We start from the raw sequence: 15699 nt of genomic DNA, 5'->3' as shown, positions 1-15699 counted from the left end.
GCCAAAAGGAATAAAAACTTTTATTTGTTTGTTTGTTTGTTTGTTTAGGTATGGACTTAACAACATTGCCCTGGCTAACCTGAAACTCACTATGTAGACCAGGCTGGCCTCAAGCTCAGAGCGCTCCTTCTGCCTCCACCTCTGCCTCCCCAGTGCAGGGAGTACAGGTGTGTGCCACTATGCCAAGTCCTTCAAATATTTTAATAACAGAGACTCTACCTCAAAAGGAAGATACAATCTAAACAACATAATAACCAGCATGGAACTTAGAAATACCTTTCAACCCTAATAATAGAACATGCATTTTTCAAGCATTCATAAAAGTATCTTTTTAAAACCTAGGCATAAATTAAGCTACACAGAAAACCTTATTAGGTTACAAACAGGAAAGTAAGAATGCAATAAAATAATATTAACAGCATAGGCCCTTTTATTATTTTAGATTCACTGCAAAGTAATTCCTTATCAAAAAAGTAACACAGACTATGATAGAAGAATTTACAGAAAAGGACATTAATTAATCTACTATAAGCATAATCTACAGAATAACTTTCAGCAGTGATAAGGATATCCAAAGCCTTAAATACTAACAGCAACACAACCTTAAAATTAGAATAAACACATAATAAACATACTAAAATATTGTGGGATGGTCTTTCTGTATGCTGTGAATATGTGTTGCTCTCATTGGTTGATAAATAAAGCTGTTTTGGCCAATGGCAAGGAAGAATAAGGTCAGGTGGTACACTCAAACTGAAGATTAAGATGAAGTGAAGTACTGCCTCACTGCTCTTTGCCCTCAGAGAGCCCATGTGATGGAGCTTCCGACCCCTTAGGCTTCCAGGTGTGAATGACGCTGCCTTAGGCTTGTGCGCATTTCCGAATGGACTTAATCTTTTCATTTCTCTGGTGAATGAACCCAGCTGTAGACTTGCTGGCTGACCTGGTATCATGTTTAACCTTTTGAGGAACTGCTAGGTGTTTGCTAAAGTGGCTGCTGGTTCCGGTTCCCTCCAGCAGTATAAGGTCTTCTGTGTAGTGTGAGGTGGTGTCTCAGTGTGGCTCTGATTTGCATTTCCCAGAGTCAGAGGACAGCCATCCAGCCACCCAAGGAATGAGATGCCAGCAGACTGGTTATGCCACAGCTATGTGGCAATACATAGATTAATAGAAATGGGTTAATTTAAGATGAAAGAGCTAGCTAGCAAGAAGCCTGAGCCATAGACCAAACAGTTTGTAGTTAATATTAAGCCTCTGAGTGATTATTTTATAAAAACAGTTGCTGTCTGGGTGGGACCAGGTGGGATCAAGAAACTTCAATCTACACAAAAGCAAAGAATAACTGTTAGTTTCCTTATGTGTGAGAACATTTGTGATTATGCAGGGAAATGTTTTGATAAAGTTTCAGACAGAGGGTCCTAATGTCTACAGCATGCTTCCACATGATAAGCACACACAGCCACATACACACACACATGCACTGACATGCAAATGAAGTAAAATTACAAACTGCTAACTGCTGACTCTGGAGGTTTTGTGGGAATTCATGTCACCGGTTCCTGCTGAAATGGTCAGATAACTACAAAAATATAATCCTACTTAAATGCTAAAAGTCAATCGTGCCACAGTGATTAAGGATGCTTCTAGAAAAAGGCCTGTCATTTTCTTCAGTCATGATGATGATCTGTCCCTGCTCTAGTAAACACTCTTCCACCCAAAAGGAAAAAAACAAAAAACAGGTTTAAAGTTTGGTGTGACTAATAGATCTTTTGAACATGTTTTCAAAACCAATATTCACATTTTAAAAATGATTCAAGATGCCATCAGAATAACTCTCTCACTAATTACACGCAAAAAAAAGTTATGCTTACCATGCACATAACTGTGCTGTTCTAATTATTTTTTCATATATTAACTAAATCATCTGAAAGCATGATAGACTGTCATTACTCCCATTTTTCAGAGGAATAAGCCAGAGGAGACACAGTTAGTGGCAGAGCCAGACTATTAAGCCAGAGGTCGGCTCTGAAGTCCCCACCTGAGCTCTGTGCTGTGCTGTCCTTTGAGGCAGAATAAAACCTGTTTTGAATTCTCAGGCATTACAACATCCATGAGGTCTCTGAGTTTAGCAATGCATGCAGTGACAAATTCGTTCTTATGAAAGGCCTTAACATCAGCTCTCACTGCCCTCTGACTCAACAACTTATATAACGTTCTACGGATGGTATGAATGAGTTCACATGGAAAATTTTATGTGAATAACAATAGAAAAAATTGTTCACAAGATTCCTTACAGAGGGCAATTGCTATGAAAGGGTAGTCAGTGAGTCTTCAGCAGGGACCAGACCTAGATGGCAACAGAAAATTGATTAACTTCCTTAGGTATAACGAAGGTGCTATACAGTGAAGAAAATGGGCTGCCGCTGGAATTTGCATAAGCATGCTTTAATAGGCTGTATCACAGAACCTTCTATTACTTAATTAAAAAGAAGCTGGTATTTCTGTTCACTATTTTATATTTACATTTCTTTATTTTTGTGTTGCATCTTTACAATATCCTTATATTTATTTTATAGACAATAAACATAATGTTCATGTAGAATTAATTTCAATCAAACAGCTGCACAATGGAAAAAATACATAGGGAAAGGTTTCTCATCCCTGTGTAATAATAACTAATAAGCAAAAATAAAATCAAATTCTTTCAGGTAATTAATTCTATTAAGCATGTAGACATGTAAAGCTTACCTGCTTTTCCTTTCAATTAGAATGGCTACATATGAGGCTGGTAGAGCAGCACCAAAGCCAGGAGTCCAGGAGTAGAATTTTCCAAGTATCTTCCTGAAATACAAATTTGGAATTTTTGTATGAAATTCCTAGTTGGTCATTTCAGCCCTTACAAACAGAAGCTTCTCTTCTCCGCCCACCTTTTATCCAAGAACCCCACAGTACCCCAGATCCACCGAGTCCCAGACCAGATGCACCATCCCTCTCCGCCAGCACTCTGCAGCACTCACAGTAGGTCTACAGAAAACGCCAGCTGTTTCTGCAAGCATCGCCAGTGCTCTTGTTGAGATGGTAGTTATGGATGCTGCTTGGCTTAGATCTGGTTTGTTTTTGTGAGACAGAGTTTTACTGTGTATTCCATAATGTCCTTTAGCTTACCATGGAGCCAGGGCTAGCCTCTGTCTCCTGCCTTCTCTCCTGAGTGTGGGGTGTGCCACCCACTGACTCACAAGTGGTATTTCAAAAGGGATTGTTGCTTCTACACTTTACAACCCTTCATGTTTTCCTGCAGCACTTGCTGAAGTATTATATATTTTTTAGCTTTATGTGGATACTATTTCTTATTTATTAACATTAGTTATTGAAAGTAGGAATCTTCATAGTACCCAAAATATTACAAATAGCTTAACTGATTATGTTTCCAAACAAATTAAGAGACATGAGAAATATATGTTTTTGAAAGGGGGTCTCACTTTGTAGCCCTGACTGGCCTGGAACTCACTTATGTAGTCCAGGCTGGCCTCAAACTCCTAAACCACCAGAGTGCTAAGATAAAAGCCATGCGCCACTATACCTTGCTTCAGATATGTGACATGTTTTTCTTTCAAAACATGCTCCTAAGAAAATGAGAACCAGCTTCTAAATGTAAGAAATGATATGAACAAAATTGATCAGTAGCTGTATATTATATATATATGTATGTATGTGTGTGTATATATACATATACAGAGAGAGATGTATACCATACATACATATGTGCATATATATGTACATATGTCTATATATACATGTACATATGTATATATACATACATATGTGTGTGCATATATATGTATATATATGTGTGTGTGTGTATATATATATAATATTGGGGAGTGTGGAGGGCAGGCAGAGAAAGACAAGGATCAAGAATCTGAGAAATGATCTTTTTCATTGAAATCTGGGGTATTTTAACTGCCATGAACACTTAATGAGCACTTATGAGACATTAAAAACCTTTTGTCTGAAAGCCTGCAAGGAGGTTTCCCTTACAGGATCTACGAAGCTCTAGAGGAAAGGGGACTTAGGAAGACAGCTCCAGGAAGAACACCGACATTATCTTACTGTTAAATCCATTACGCTTCCACTGTTTAGCCAGGCAGTCCACAGAACAGTGTGTGGCCATAGCAGCTCCCAGGGCGGTCAGTACCTGAGGTTCTAATGAGTTTTGGCACTGCGGAAACCACAGGCTCAAGCTCCTTACACAGATATCCAAGTCAATTTCAAGATACAATCTGCTCCGTAGCATGAAACTTTACTAGTTACTGCCTCTACTATGTAAAGCTTATAAATACTAGGGCTCCAAGAAAAAAATCTATAAGAGCCATTTGGAAATTATATGCTTAATTCTAACTAAAATATACAAAACTACTTTAGACAACCCAAGGATGAGGATAACATGAAGTGACCTTTAACTTGACAGACATAAATGTTTGCTTCCAACAGCAGTGAGAAGTTGCTAAGAACAGCACTCAAAAGGCTGAAAGTCGAACTGTGTCCATCAGACAGCAGGAAGCACAGGGATGGAATACAAGCCTAAATCAGAACACTGTCCAGCAGGAGGAGACGCCAGGAACTTACTCACTCTTTGAGGCACAACCATGTGTCTTTTATGGACCCAACTTCATACAACAGTTGCTTTGAATTTCTGGTCATTCCTGAATTCTGATCCTGATGAGAAATCCTGACCAACAATCTCAGAACTATAGTAGGCTTTAGAAAAGGAATGTTATATTGAAGTGCTTTTATTGCACAATCAGGCCAGTAATTTGAAATTTACATCATGAGGCCAAGATCTAAGGCTCCTGTTTTGACAAATTCTCTTGGAGGTAAATGTTATTTCACAAATTAAACTAGAAAGAGAGTAACCTGAATCACAATGGATTACGATTATTTCCATTATGCAAATAGACCTTTGTTGCTGTAGGGTTTGAATGATGATAGACCCCATAGGCTCACATACTCCAATGTTTGATTCCCAGTTGGTGGAGTGTTCAGGAGGGTGAGAAGGTATGGCCTCATAGGAGGAGTTGTGTCTGGGGTTGGGGAGAATGGGGGTGGAAGAGGTGGGGGGATGGCTCTGAGGTTTAAAAAGCCCACACCAGGCCAGTGTCCTCTCTTGCCTCTTTCTCCCACTGTCCCTCCCTCTTCCTCCTCTCCCTCTTCCCAGCCACCTGTGGATCAGGATCAGGATGTGTATTCTCAGCTACTGCTCCAGTGCCAGGGCTGCCAGCAGCCATGCTCCCTGCCATGTTCATCATGGACTCTCACCCTCTGAAACTGTATGGAAGCCCCCAATGAAATGCCTTTGTAAGTTGCCTCAGTTGTGGTGTTTCTTCACAGCAACAGAACAGCAAGACAGTTTCCATTTCAATATAGCAAATTCATTAACATGCAGTGGTGATTATGAGCACCAACCTTAAAACACAGAAGAAAGTAATATACAAGGCCCCATTAGCGGTCAGGAAAGAGGCAGACTGGAGGATCTCAGGGAGCAGCTTGTACAGGTAATACTCCAGCTTCCGCTTCCGGAGAACGGCTGCAATCTGGAAAGAGAGAGGCTCTGTTATTTCAGCCAATCACTTAGATTCACTCTTATGTGGAAGTTACTGAATAAAAGCATATGCTAAAGACTAAAGTAAAAAACTCTGCCATTTGCCTAGCTCCTCTATATGAACAAAGTTTTAGAACAGACGATGTTTGCATTCACTTAAGTTGAAAATATCGACAGCTTTCATCACGTGATGAGTCAGCTCCAAGACAGGCATATGATGCGTGAGCTTCAAGGCAGGTACATGTAATAAAAACAAAAATAAGAATAAAAAAGGCATAATAAAAATAATTTCAACATGGTCACATGATGAGTCAGCTCCAAAGTAGGTATGTGTAAAGCCGTAAAAGCAGTTTTCAAATGAAAAACATACTTTAGAAAAGAAAAGGTAACTTGCCATCCAAATAAAATGGCATGCCACAGCAAAGCTCCATTAGCCATTACCAGCCCAGCACCCTCGGAGCACCTCAGTGACTGATACCAAAAACACAGCAATGACTCGGGGACTCAAACAGCAGCTGGGAGGGATAGAGGAGAGGCATAAAAAAAGCATCAAATTAATGACTTCTGGCATTCTAGGGCCATGGGGGAAAATCAAGACCTTAAAGATGGGCCAACAAGCTACCTCAGAGGATAAAGGCACTGCGCCCAAGCCTTGGGATCTGAGTGCCATCCCCAGAAGTCACGTGGGAGAAAGAGAGAAGCTACTCCTACAAACTGTCCTCGGATGATGACATGGGAAAGCCCTAAATACTACAGACATTCAAAAATTAAAAACCTGGAAGTGATTCACCTTTTAATTTTAAGATGAAAAATATTAACCTTTATGATTCAGCTCTTAATTTTAAATTGAAAATACATATTTGTTTGTTGGTTGGTTGGTTGGTTGGTTGGTTTGTTTGTTTGTTTGTTTTGATTCTGGTAAATTTTGAATTTAAAAGGATGATTTCCAGATTAAATTAAAACCACCAAAACTCTGGAATAGTGAAATAATATAAAAAATCAAAATATGAGTTTACTCTGAAAACAATATTAATGTTACGGTGAATTAAGTAAAAACTGATCATACTATGCCCCTGATAGGGATCTAACTATAGAAAGTAGTTGTGGGCACTCTAATGCACATGGAGGGTCACTGGAGTGGGGTAACACAGGCAGGTTAAAGGTTGGGGAGGAGGAGAGCAGTTGAACTGATAGTAACAGTCCTCACAGGTGAGAGGGAATCTTTGGCCAGAGTTGTGAAACCTCACCAAAGAAACAAAGGTTAGGGCAGATTAGGCAATCAGAGAAGTGTAAGAAAGGAAGGCTGAAAGCCTCTTCCTTCATCCCCTATCTTTCTGGAGAGATCCCGGCCTGAGGTCGGAGCCCAGCAAATCCAGTGGCCTCTTCTAAGGTCTTATTTCACCCTTAAGGTCTCTGAAACTGACTATCTCTCCTATTGCAACTCAACAGCCATGCATATAAAGAAAAACAAAAGAGATGGCCCAGTCCTACCTTCAAGGAATATAAAAGTCTGGGGGAGCGGGGGTAAATAACAAATCACAATATGGCAGTGTGCTAATCCAGAGAAAGGTGCTGCTGATGAAACTATGCACCGCCAGAGAACAAACAAGAGACTTGCCTTTAGTCAACTTCTCCTCACTGTGACAAGACAGAACCCTGTGGTAAAGAGCTTGCCAGGAGAAAAGGGTTTGGCGCTCAGTTTCGAGGGTCCCTGCTCAGGAGCTGGCTCTGTGCTTTTGTGGGTGGTAAGGCAACATATCAGAGTGGGAAAACATGGCAGCCAGAAATCGGGGGAGAGAAACAAAAAAGGGCCACAGTTTCAATCCTCCCTTCAATGGTCCCCAATGACCTAACTTCCTTCCACCAGCCCTGCCACTAAGGCTTCCTCCATCTTCCAATAGCACTGGAGTCAGGGAACTAAGCCTTCAACACACGGGTCTTTGGGGAGATTCAAAATCTACTGTACATGTCATGTTCATGATTAGATGTCCATTCTCCCTGATGTGAAATGCAGATCCAACACAATTCCTATCACACTGCTAAAGAGATCTCTGAGAACATAAATAGACTATTCTGTAATCTACATAGAAAGCAAAGGAAAGAGAATCACTATAAATAAGAAAAAACAAAATGTAGAAAAAGGAGCTACTGAATCTGACTGCACACTATTGACAATGCAACAGAAAAACAGATGACTAGAACAATGCTGAACCAAGAAGTTCCTCCAAATACATCTAATTTTTGATAAAGAAACAAAAACAACTCCACAGAGGGAAGAAAGTCTTTTCAACAGATGTGGTGAAACTAGGGGCCATCCACAAGTTGGAAAGAGAGAGGCAGAAGGAACAGTAACCTAGATTTCACATTTTGTGCAAAAAGTAATTCAATATGGATCACAGACATTATGTAATGTAGAAAACTACAAAACTTGTGGGGGAAATGGAGAAAACTTTAAGAAAATGAGGCAAAGCAAAGAGGTTTTAGACTTGACACCAAAAGTGAAAGGGACATTTGATATACTGGACTTCATTTCTTGGCGAAAGACTTGTCAGGAGAACAACAGATATGCTGCAGAATAGGGAAAAAATAGAAAGCCCACCTCTAACAAAAGACTGACATTTCATTATATATGTGTGTGTGCATATATATAAAGAAATCTTAAAGTCAGCAATACAAACACAATCCAATTAGAATAAAGATAGGAAAAGACATTCTCGAACAGAAAGGGAAGCTGAAATGAAGTGTTTCCAGTTCAAATCAAAGGCACTGTCTCAAAAAAGGAAGGTGGAGAAGTGACAGAGGAACACACCCGAGATGGACACTGACTCTAACCCCTACATGTAGATCTCTCTCTCTCTCTCTCTCTCTCTCTCTCTCTCTCTCTCTCTCTCTCTCTCTCTCTCTCTCTGTCACACACACACACACACACACACACACACACACACACACACTCACACACACGTGTGTCCACACCTTACAAAGGCACACAACACACAATGGCAAAAACAAATGCCAGCAAGAATTCAAACAACCTGTGCACTCATCTGTCATTTGTTGCTAGCAGAACTGTAATATGATAAAGATAAGCTACAGGACACTTTGGCAGTTTGCTGAAAAACTAATCAAGCAACTGCCATAGGAGCAGTAATTGCTGTCCTGAGTATTTATTTATCTTTAAGAAATAAAAATTCATGTTAACAAGTCACTTGTGTACAAATGTTTATAACAGCTTGGCTCATAATTGTCAAATTATGAAACCAGATGTTTTTCAATAGGTTAGTGGTTTAACAAACTGAGATGTGTCCATGGAATAGCTACTACCCAACAACTTAAAAAAGGCCCAAATCACAGCTCTCAGCCTTGGGCAGAGAAACTTCTTATTGCAGAGGGTAGTGGTTAATGCAGAGCTCATTTACCTGCTCAAACTGCAGGGAATAAGCAACTGTGAGCAGTCAGTCATGCTGAACACCCATATATGCCAATCCCCTCTCCCCAAAAAGGTTCAAAAAAAAACATCATGCAGGAAGGAATGGAACAAATATAAAAGCTGAGGACAGAGAAGCGTGCTGTCAAAGGCTGGCCTCTGGACGCTCACAGCAGCTGGTGTTGGTAGCCTGCACAAGACCTCCACAAGCTCGAGAGCTTTACAAAGTCTAGCATGGAGGAGGAGGGGCTGCTGATGCCCCACCCTTAGCTGAGGGGCTAATGGCGGGAATGGAGGGTCATTTTTCTTTAGGGTTGAAGATGACCACTGGTTAGTTGCCCATGCCGCTGTGGATAACTTCACACACTATGCATAGGAACAGCACTAATTGGGGTCAGTAGGTTTTTAAAAAAACTACATGAAATTGACATGCAATTGGGAGACATGATGTAGGGAGAAAGGGGGCTGGATGGAGGAGTGGGGATTAAGCAGATACACTGTACACACGTGTTTTGGCAAGTTTTATGACTACTTGACACAACCTAGAGTTATCTGAAAGGAGGAAACGTCAACAGGAAAAAATGCCTTCTTAATATCTGTCTGTAGGGCATTTTTTTAATTAGTGACTGATGGAGGAGGGCCCAGCCCATTGTGGGTGGAGCATCCCTGGGCTGGTCGCCCTGGGTTCTGTAAGAAAGCAGGCTGAGCAAGACATGGAGAGCAAGCCAGTAAGCAGCACCCCTCCATAGCCTCTGCATCAGCTCCTGCCTCCAGGTTCCTGCTCTGTTTCAGTTCCTGCCTGACTTCCTTCAGTGACAGACTATGATGTGCAAGTTTAAGCCAAATAATCCCTTTCCTCTCCATCTTGCGTTTGGCCATGTTTCAACATAGCAAGAGTAACCCTAACTAAAAAAACATGTATGAAATTTTCAAAACAAATTTTAAAAGGAAAAAAGACATAAAACAGTAATATGAAACAGCCTATGCTAAGGTAAAAGGGCCAATCTCAAAGGATCACACACTGTACACTTCCACACTTGTATAACACTGTTCTGATGACAGGTGTAGAAGTGAAGAATAAATTACTGGCTGACGGAAACTAAAGGGAGAAGGATGAGGAAGATAGAAGCTATAAAAAGCCAAAGGCAAGGATGCTTGCCCTGACAAAATTGCTCTGTCTTTTTCTTAATGTGAATTGGTGTTTTGCCCGTCCATAATCTGCACCACGCACATGCAATGCCCTTGGAGGCCAGAAGGGGAAGTCCAATGCCCCAGAAATAGCATTATAGATGGTTGAGAGCCACCATGCACGTGCTAAGAACTGAACCCAGGTCTTCAGGAAGAGCAGGCAGTGCACTTAGCACTGAACCAAGTCTCCAGCCCCTATTCTGTGTCTTTGTGTCTATGTCTCTATCCACATTTGTGTGTAGTCTATGCATGTGAACATTCCCGTGTGCCTCTGGGAGCCAGAGGTTGATGTCCGATGTCTCCCTTGATCTCTGTCTACCTCGTTTTGTGAGTCTCTCATTGGACCTGAAATCACAGATTCTACTACACTAGTTGGCTAGTGACCCAGAGTCCTCCTGTCTCTGCCTCCCAGTCACCAGGATTACAAGCACAAAGCTCCATGCATAGCAGTTAATGAGTGGTAACAATCCAAACTCAGGTCCTCCTCCTGCCTTTTTTTTTTTTTTTTTTTTTTTTTTTTTTGAGAGAGAGTCTCACCATGTAGCTCTGGCTGTCCTGGAACTCACAGAGATCCATCCACCTGCCTCTACCTCCCTAGTGCTGGGTTTAAAGGTGTGCACCACTATACCCAGCTCAGGTCCTCCTACTCATGAACTAAAGCCCTCTACCAACCGAGCCATCTCCCAGCTTATATTCTGTCTTGACTGCATCAATGGCAGTACTTTACTGCAATCCTGTTGTACTGTCTGGCAAGAGGATACCATTGGAAGAAACTGGATAAAAAGTTCACGGGATCACTATTATTTCTTCCAGTTGTATCTTAATCTACTTTTACCTCAAAATAAGGAGTTCATTTTGTTTTCAAAAGTGTATTCAAAAAGTCCCCACACAGTTCAGACTGCCATTGGAGAAGTACCCCACGAAACACACACACCAAAATCATGAAAATGAAAAGCCCATACAGAGTGCTGGTGGGAATGGGGCACAAACGAAGTCCTCATACATTGCTGGTGATACTGTAAAACTGGTACAGCTCCTGTGGAAAGCTGTTTGATAATACGGACTACATCTAATCATACATCTACTCTTATGAGTCAGTAATTCTACTCCTGAGTGTATGCCCAGAATATACAATGTTTCTTTCCACCAAAAGACCATTCTCCAGCATCTGCAATCAACCACAAATACCAGCACAATCTAAATGTCCACTAACGGGAAAGTAGAGAAATTTGACATTTGTATAATATTGGTAAAAGCAAACTGTACAGTCTGTTGAAATAAAGGGAAAACCTGACACAAAGCTCAAGAAATCAGGACTTTCTTGTCACTGTGCTGTTATCCAGTGCTTACCGCCAGGGTTTACAAGTCGCTGAGACACCTGAGCAGTCTATGGTCGGGAGAAGCCTGGAGTCCAGGCGGAGTGATCATACAAGTGTTCCAGCATGCGACATAACATTCTCATTCTCCATGCACACAGAGTGCTGCAGTGTGAACAGCTTAAAACCCTGCCTAAGCAAACAATACACCAACAACTGGCTGGCCTTGAAGTCATTTTTAAAACTCTCATACTCAGATGTGACATCATCAAACAACTTCAGAAGCATCACTTCTTATCTCAAAGACCTTTCACTGTTCATATGCTCTGACCTAGTAACTCTATGCTAACTCCTTGTGAACTTTTCACTTTTCATATAAAAATTTAGCTGAAAACAAGGTATATCATCAAATTATGGCTAAACTATATATAAAGATTTATATTTATGTAATATTGTTTTAGAAGATTAATGATAACTAAAAATAGGACATATAAAAGGGAAAAGACATACTGCAAAACAGTAAGGGACATATATGAAAAACACTAAAATGCAATGCACTGCTATCCTAAATGGGGTATAAATTGCTAATTTTCTTCTTTTGCCATCATATATTCCAGGCATTCTATATAAAATGTGTCATAATTTATAATAACAGGGTGAGGACGTAGTATGAGAAAGTAACGATTTCTAATTATTTAAAATATGACTAGGAAATAGCAATAACCACAAAGATATAATATAAAACATTCACATTTGATTTTTAATCTCCACTCTACAACAATTTGTATGGAGGATCCTTGTTTACATGTTTAGAGTCCAATTTCCTCACTTCTTAAATAAAGAGAGGAAGGGGCTAGAGCAATGGCTCAAAGGTTAATACCATTTGCTGCTCCTGCAGAAGACCCAAATTTGGTTCTCAGGGCCCACAATGGCAACTCACAATTATCTGTGACTCCAGTTCCAGAGGACCTAACTCCCTCTTCTGGCCTCCAGTGGCATTGCACACACGTGGTATACATCCATACAGGCAAAACACTTACATAAAATAAAAATCTTTTTTTTTTTTTTTTTTTTTTTTTTGGTTTTTCGAGACAGGGTTTCTCTGTGTTGTTTTGGTTCCTGTCCTGGATCTCACTCTGTAAACCAGGCTGGCCTCGAACTCACAGGGATCCGCCTGCCTCTCCTCCCAAGTGCTGGGATTAAAGGCATGTGCCACCCCAGCCCAGCAAAATAAAAATCTTTTTAAAAAATATAAATCAATCAATAATGAAAAGGCTAATTAAATATCACAGTGAGCTCCTTTTTCACCTTTAAAAAAAAAACTGTGTTTTTTTTTAATAAATGATACTGGAAACATCAGGTATCAGCGGATGGAGATACAATTAACAAAAAGTGCTCTGAGATGGACCTCAGACCTAAATTCCATAAAACACTGAAACATAAGCAAACACCTTTGTGAACATGACAAGCATGTGTCAAGGAACAGTGGCAGCATGAGCGAACTCATGAGGGGCCGATGTAGACCAAGCCAAGGAGCACAAAGCGCAGACAGAGGAGAGACAAACTTCTGAGGCCAGGTAGCAGTGTTCAAGTTCCCTCCTAGTGCTTGGCCCCTCGAGGTGCTGGCTCTATGGACACATCCCCTCTATGGGCTCTAACTCCTTGCTACAATACTAGCATCACTTACCATCCATCAAGGTCTTATGCACTTCACATTCATATTTACGCATTCATATTCCCTTGTTGTTCATTTGTGATTGCCCATGTGATTAGCGCCATATATTTTCCATAGCAATAGTATGCCAGCGTTGACACTGTAGCCATTGACCATGGACTAGGACAAGTCTAATTGGCTCTCAAAGGGCTAACCATAGCCTTAGCCTGATTAGTACCAAGCTGTAAATTAGCCTTCACTTTTATCCCAGAGGTTGGTCACTAATCTCTTCTAGATAACCCCATTTCTAGATGTAACAAATCTAGTTTCTTTGAAAAATATAATAGTTTACAGTAATAGATTTTATGCTGTATCTACTCTTAGAGTAATCACTGGTAAATAAGAATTTTTTTAAAGAAAGATCTCCCAACAATTCAACACTATTGACATCGAGGGCCAATGTGATGTTTTAGGAGCTACCCTGTGCATTACAAGGTTATTCTATCCCTGCCCCCTCCTTCCTAGTGGGACAAGATGCCAACAGCATCCCCTTGTCTTGAGAACCAAAACAGTCTGCAGACATTGCCAAAGATCTCTTAGGAGGTAAAACTGCCCCTTATTGAGAACAGCCGCTTTAAAGAAAATGGCAAACGCATCTTGCACATTACTACAATGTCTTAAATATTCTCCGAAGATACAGGTTTGATCCCCAGCCTGTGCCATATTTGGGGAGCATGGAAACATTAGGAGATGATAACCAGTCAAAGCATTAGGCCACTGAGGTATGTTTTTGAGTGGAACATAGGATGCAGTCTCCTCTCCGCTTCCTATTGCCATCAGATGAGACCATGTCTTCTGACACACACAACCACCATGATGTATTTGCTGCCCAATTAGAGGCCCAAAATCAACAGAGCCAAGCCGGCCATGCACTGAAACCAATCCATGAAACAAAACACGTGTTTCCTCTTCTCACACTGATTGACCTAGGCATTTTGTTATTGTGATACAAAACTAATACAGAAAACTGTCACCAAAAGTAGGGTTGGAACTGTGTCCATGCCTAGACAATGTGGACAGGGCCACAGAATTGGTTTGTTGAAAGAATCAGAAAAGAATTAGAAGGTATAGGTGAGAAAATGCATAGAATGCTATAAGCAAGGAATGGTAGGTGTCTCTATGGGGCACAGAGAAACAACACACTGAGAGAAATACAGAAAGTAAAGACTGGGCAGATGAAGTTTCAGATAGGAAGGAAGATTCCACTAGAGATTACTACGTGCCAACCTCATGACACTATAACAAAAAAGAAAAAGCAAGAAATGCCTGCATTGTGTGCATGCCTGAGACTTTGTGGAGAACTGAGTTTAGAGGTGATTCCAAGACAGCACAGCATTTGCACAGTAGCACGGATAATGCTGGCTTTTGTTAGCCAGACTTTCAACAAGAGCTGGGAACAAAAAGCAAAAGAGGAAGATTTGAATACTCTCAGCCTGGGGGGTGGAGGGGTGGAGAAAGAGGTTAAAGGTGTTACCAGACAGGGTGCAACTGCTAAGGAGACTGAAAACACCTAAGAAGACAAGTAGGAGCTGAAGAGATGGCTCAGCAGGTAAGGCCACTGGCTGCTCTTCCAGAGGACCCAGGTTCAATTTCCAGCATCCTTTTGGCAGCTCACAATGGTCTATAACACTGTTTCCAGAGCATCTGACACCATGCATCCTCTGGCCTCCACAGGTACAGCACACACGTGGTGCACAGACACACACGAAGGCCAAACACTATATACATAATAAAAAGAAATATTTTTTCACATTTTTTTCTAAAGAAGCGAAATACTTTGCATCTTTAAAATAAAATAGGATGAGAATACCTTGAGAACATCTCAGAAATAAGCAGGACACCACCCATGCCATCACAGGCTCAAAGGTAGACACGTGTAAGTCTGTTTCAAGGACTTTTAGTTGAGAAGGGACCCCAGGGCACCATGATCGACCAGGACTGTCTTGGGAATTGTCCTGTGTACCACTATCATGAATGCAGAGCTAACTGTGGGTCAAGAACTAATGGGCACAGGTAGAGCTTGGGCCATCAAGCAGACCATGGTGTTGTCCAAAGGCTTCAAACAAAGCTTCAGAGGAAAGCCTGGGAAGTCAGACAGACGGAACTACAGTCATCACTCGGGCAGAGTTCTGTGGAGCAATGTGTGAAGTCAAGGCTGCAATCAAGGCTCTGGAAGATGGAGTACCTGGAACACAGCATATCTGGCAAGAAAAGCTGCACAGGGCATGCTAACACAGCCTCAGAGAGCAGCCAAATGGACTGCAGCCAGAATGGCCCTTAGGGTGAAGCTACCCAAGCCCTAGAGAGGCTCCATTCCGTCTATCCAGAGGCCCAAAAGCAATAGGGTCATGTGACCATGATGTGAGGGCCCCAAAACTGTTATAACAATCTTTGTTCCTTGCAAATTAGCTAACCGGGACAGACATCAGATACCAGATACAGAGCTAAGATGTAAAGT

General features: G+C 41.1%; 1 protein-coding gene across 3 annotated transcripts in view; it reads right to left on the bottom strand.

Moving 5' to 3' along the window:
• Tmem135 (transmembrane protein 135) overlaps positions 1–15699 on the bottom strand; it is a 233508-nt gene that overhangs the window by 186162 nt on the left and 31647 nt on the right. For all 3 annotated transcript variants that reach the window (XM_052714210.1, XM_052714208.1, XM_052714209.1), the window contains exons 2-3: positions 5464–5591; positions 2749–2841 (exon numbers count right to left, since the gene is read on the bottom strand). In XM_052714210.1, the coding sequence (XP_052570170.1) occupies positions 2749–2841; positions 5464–5591 (221 nt within the window). The remainder of the gene's footprint in view (positions 1–2748; positions 2842–5463; positions 5592–15699) is intronic.

Source organism: Peromyscus californicus, unplaced genomic scaffold (genome assembly GCF_007827085.1).
Source record: "Peromyscus californicus insignis strain IS unplaced genomic scaffold, ASM782708v3 Scaffold_4__1_contigs__length_199733344, whole genome shotgun sequence".
Classification (NCBI taxonomy): Eukaryota; Metazoa; Chordata; class Mammalia; order Rodentia; family Cricetidae; genus Peromyscus; species Peromyscus californicus.
Note: the sequence above shows the minus strand (reverse complement) of the source record. Positions and strands in the feature narration are given on the sequence as shown.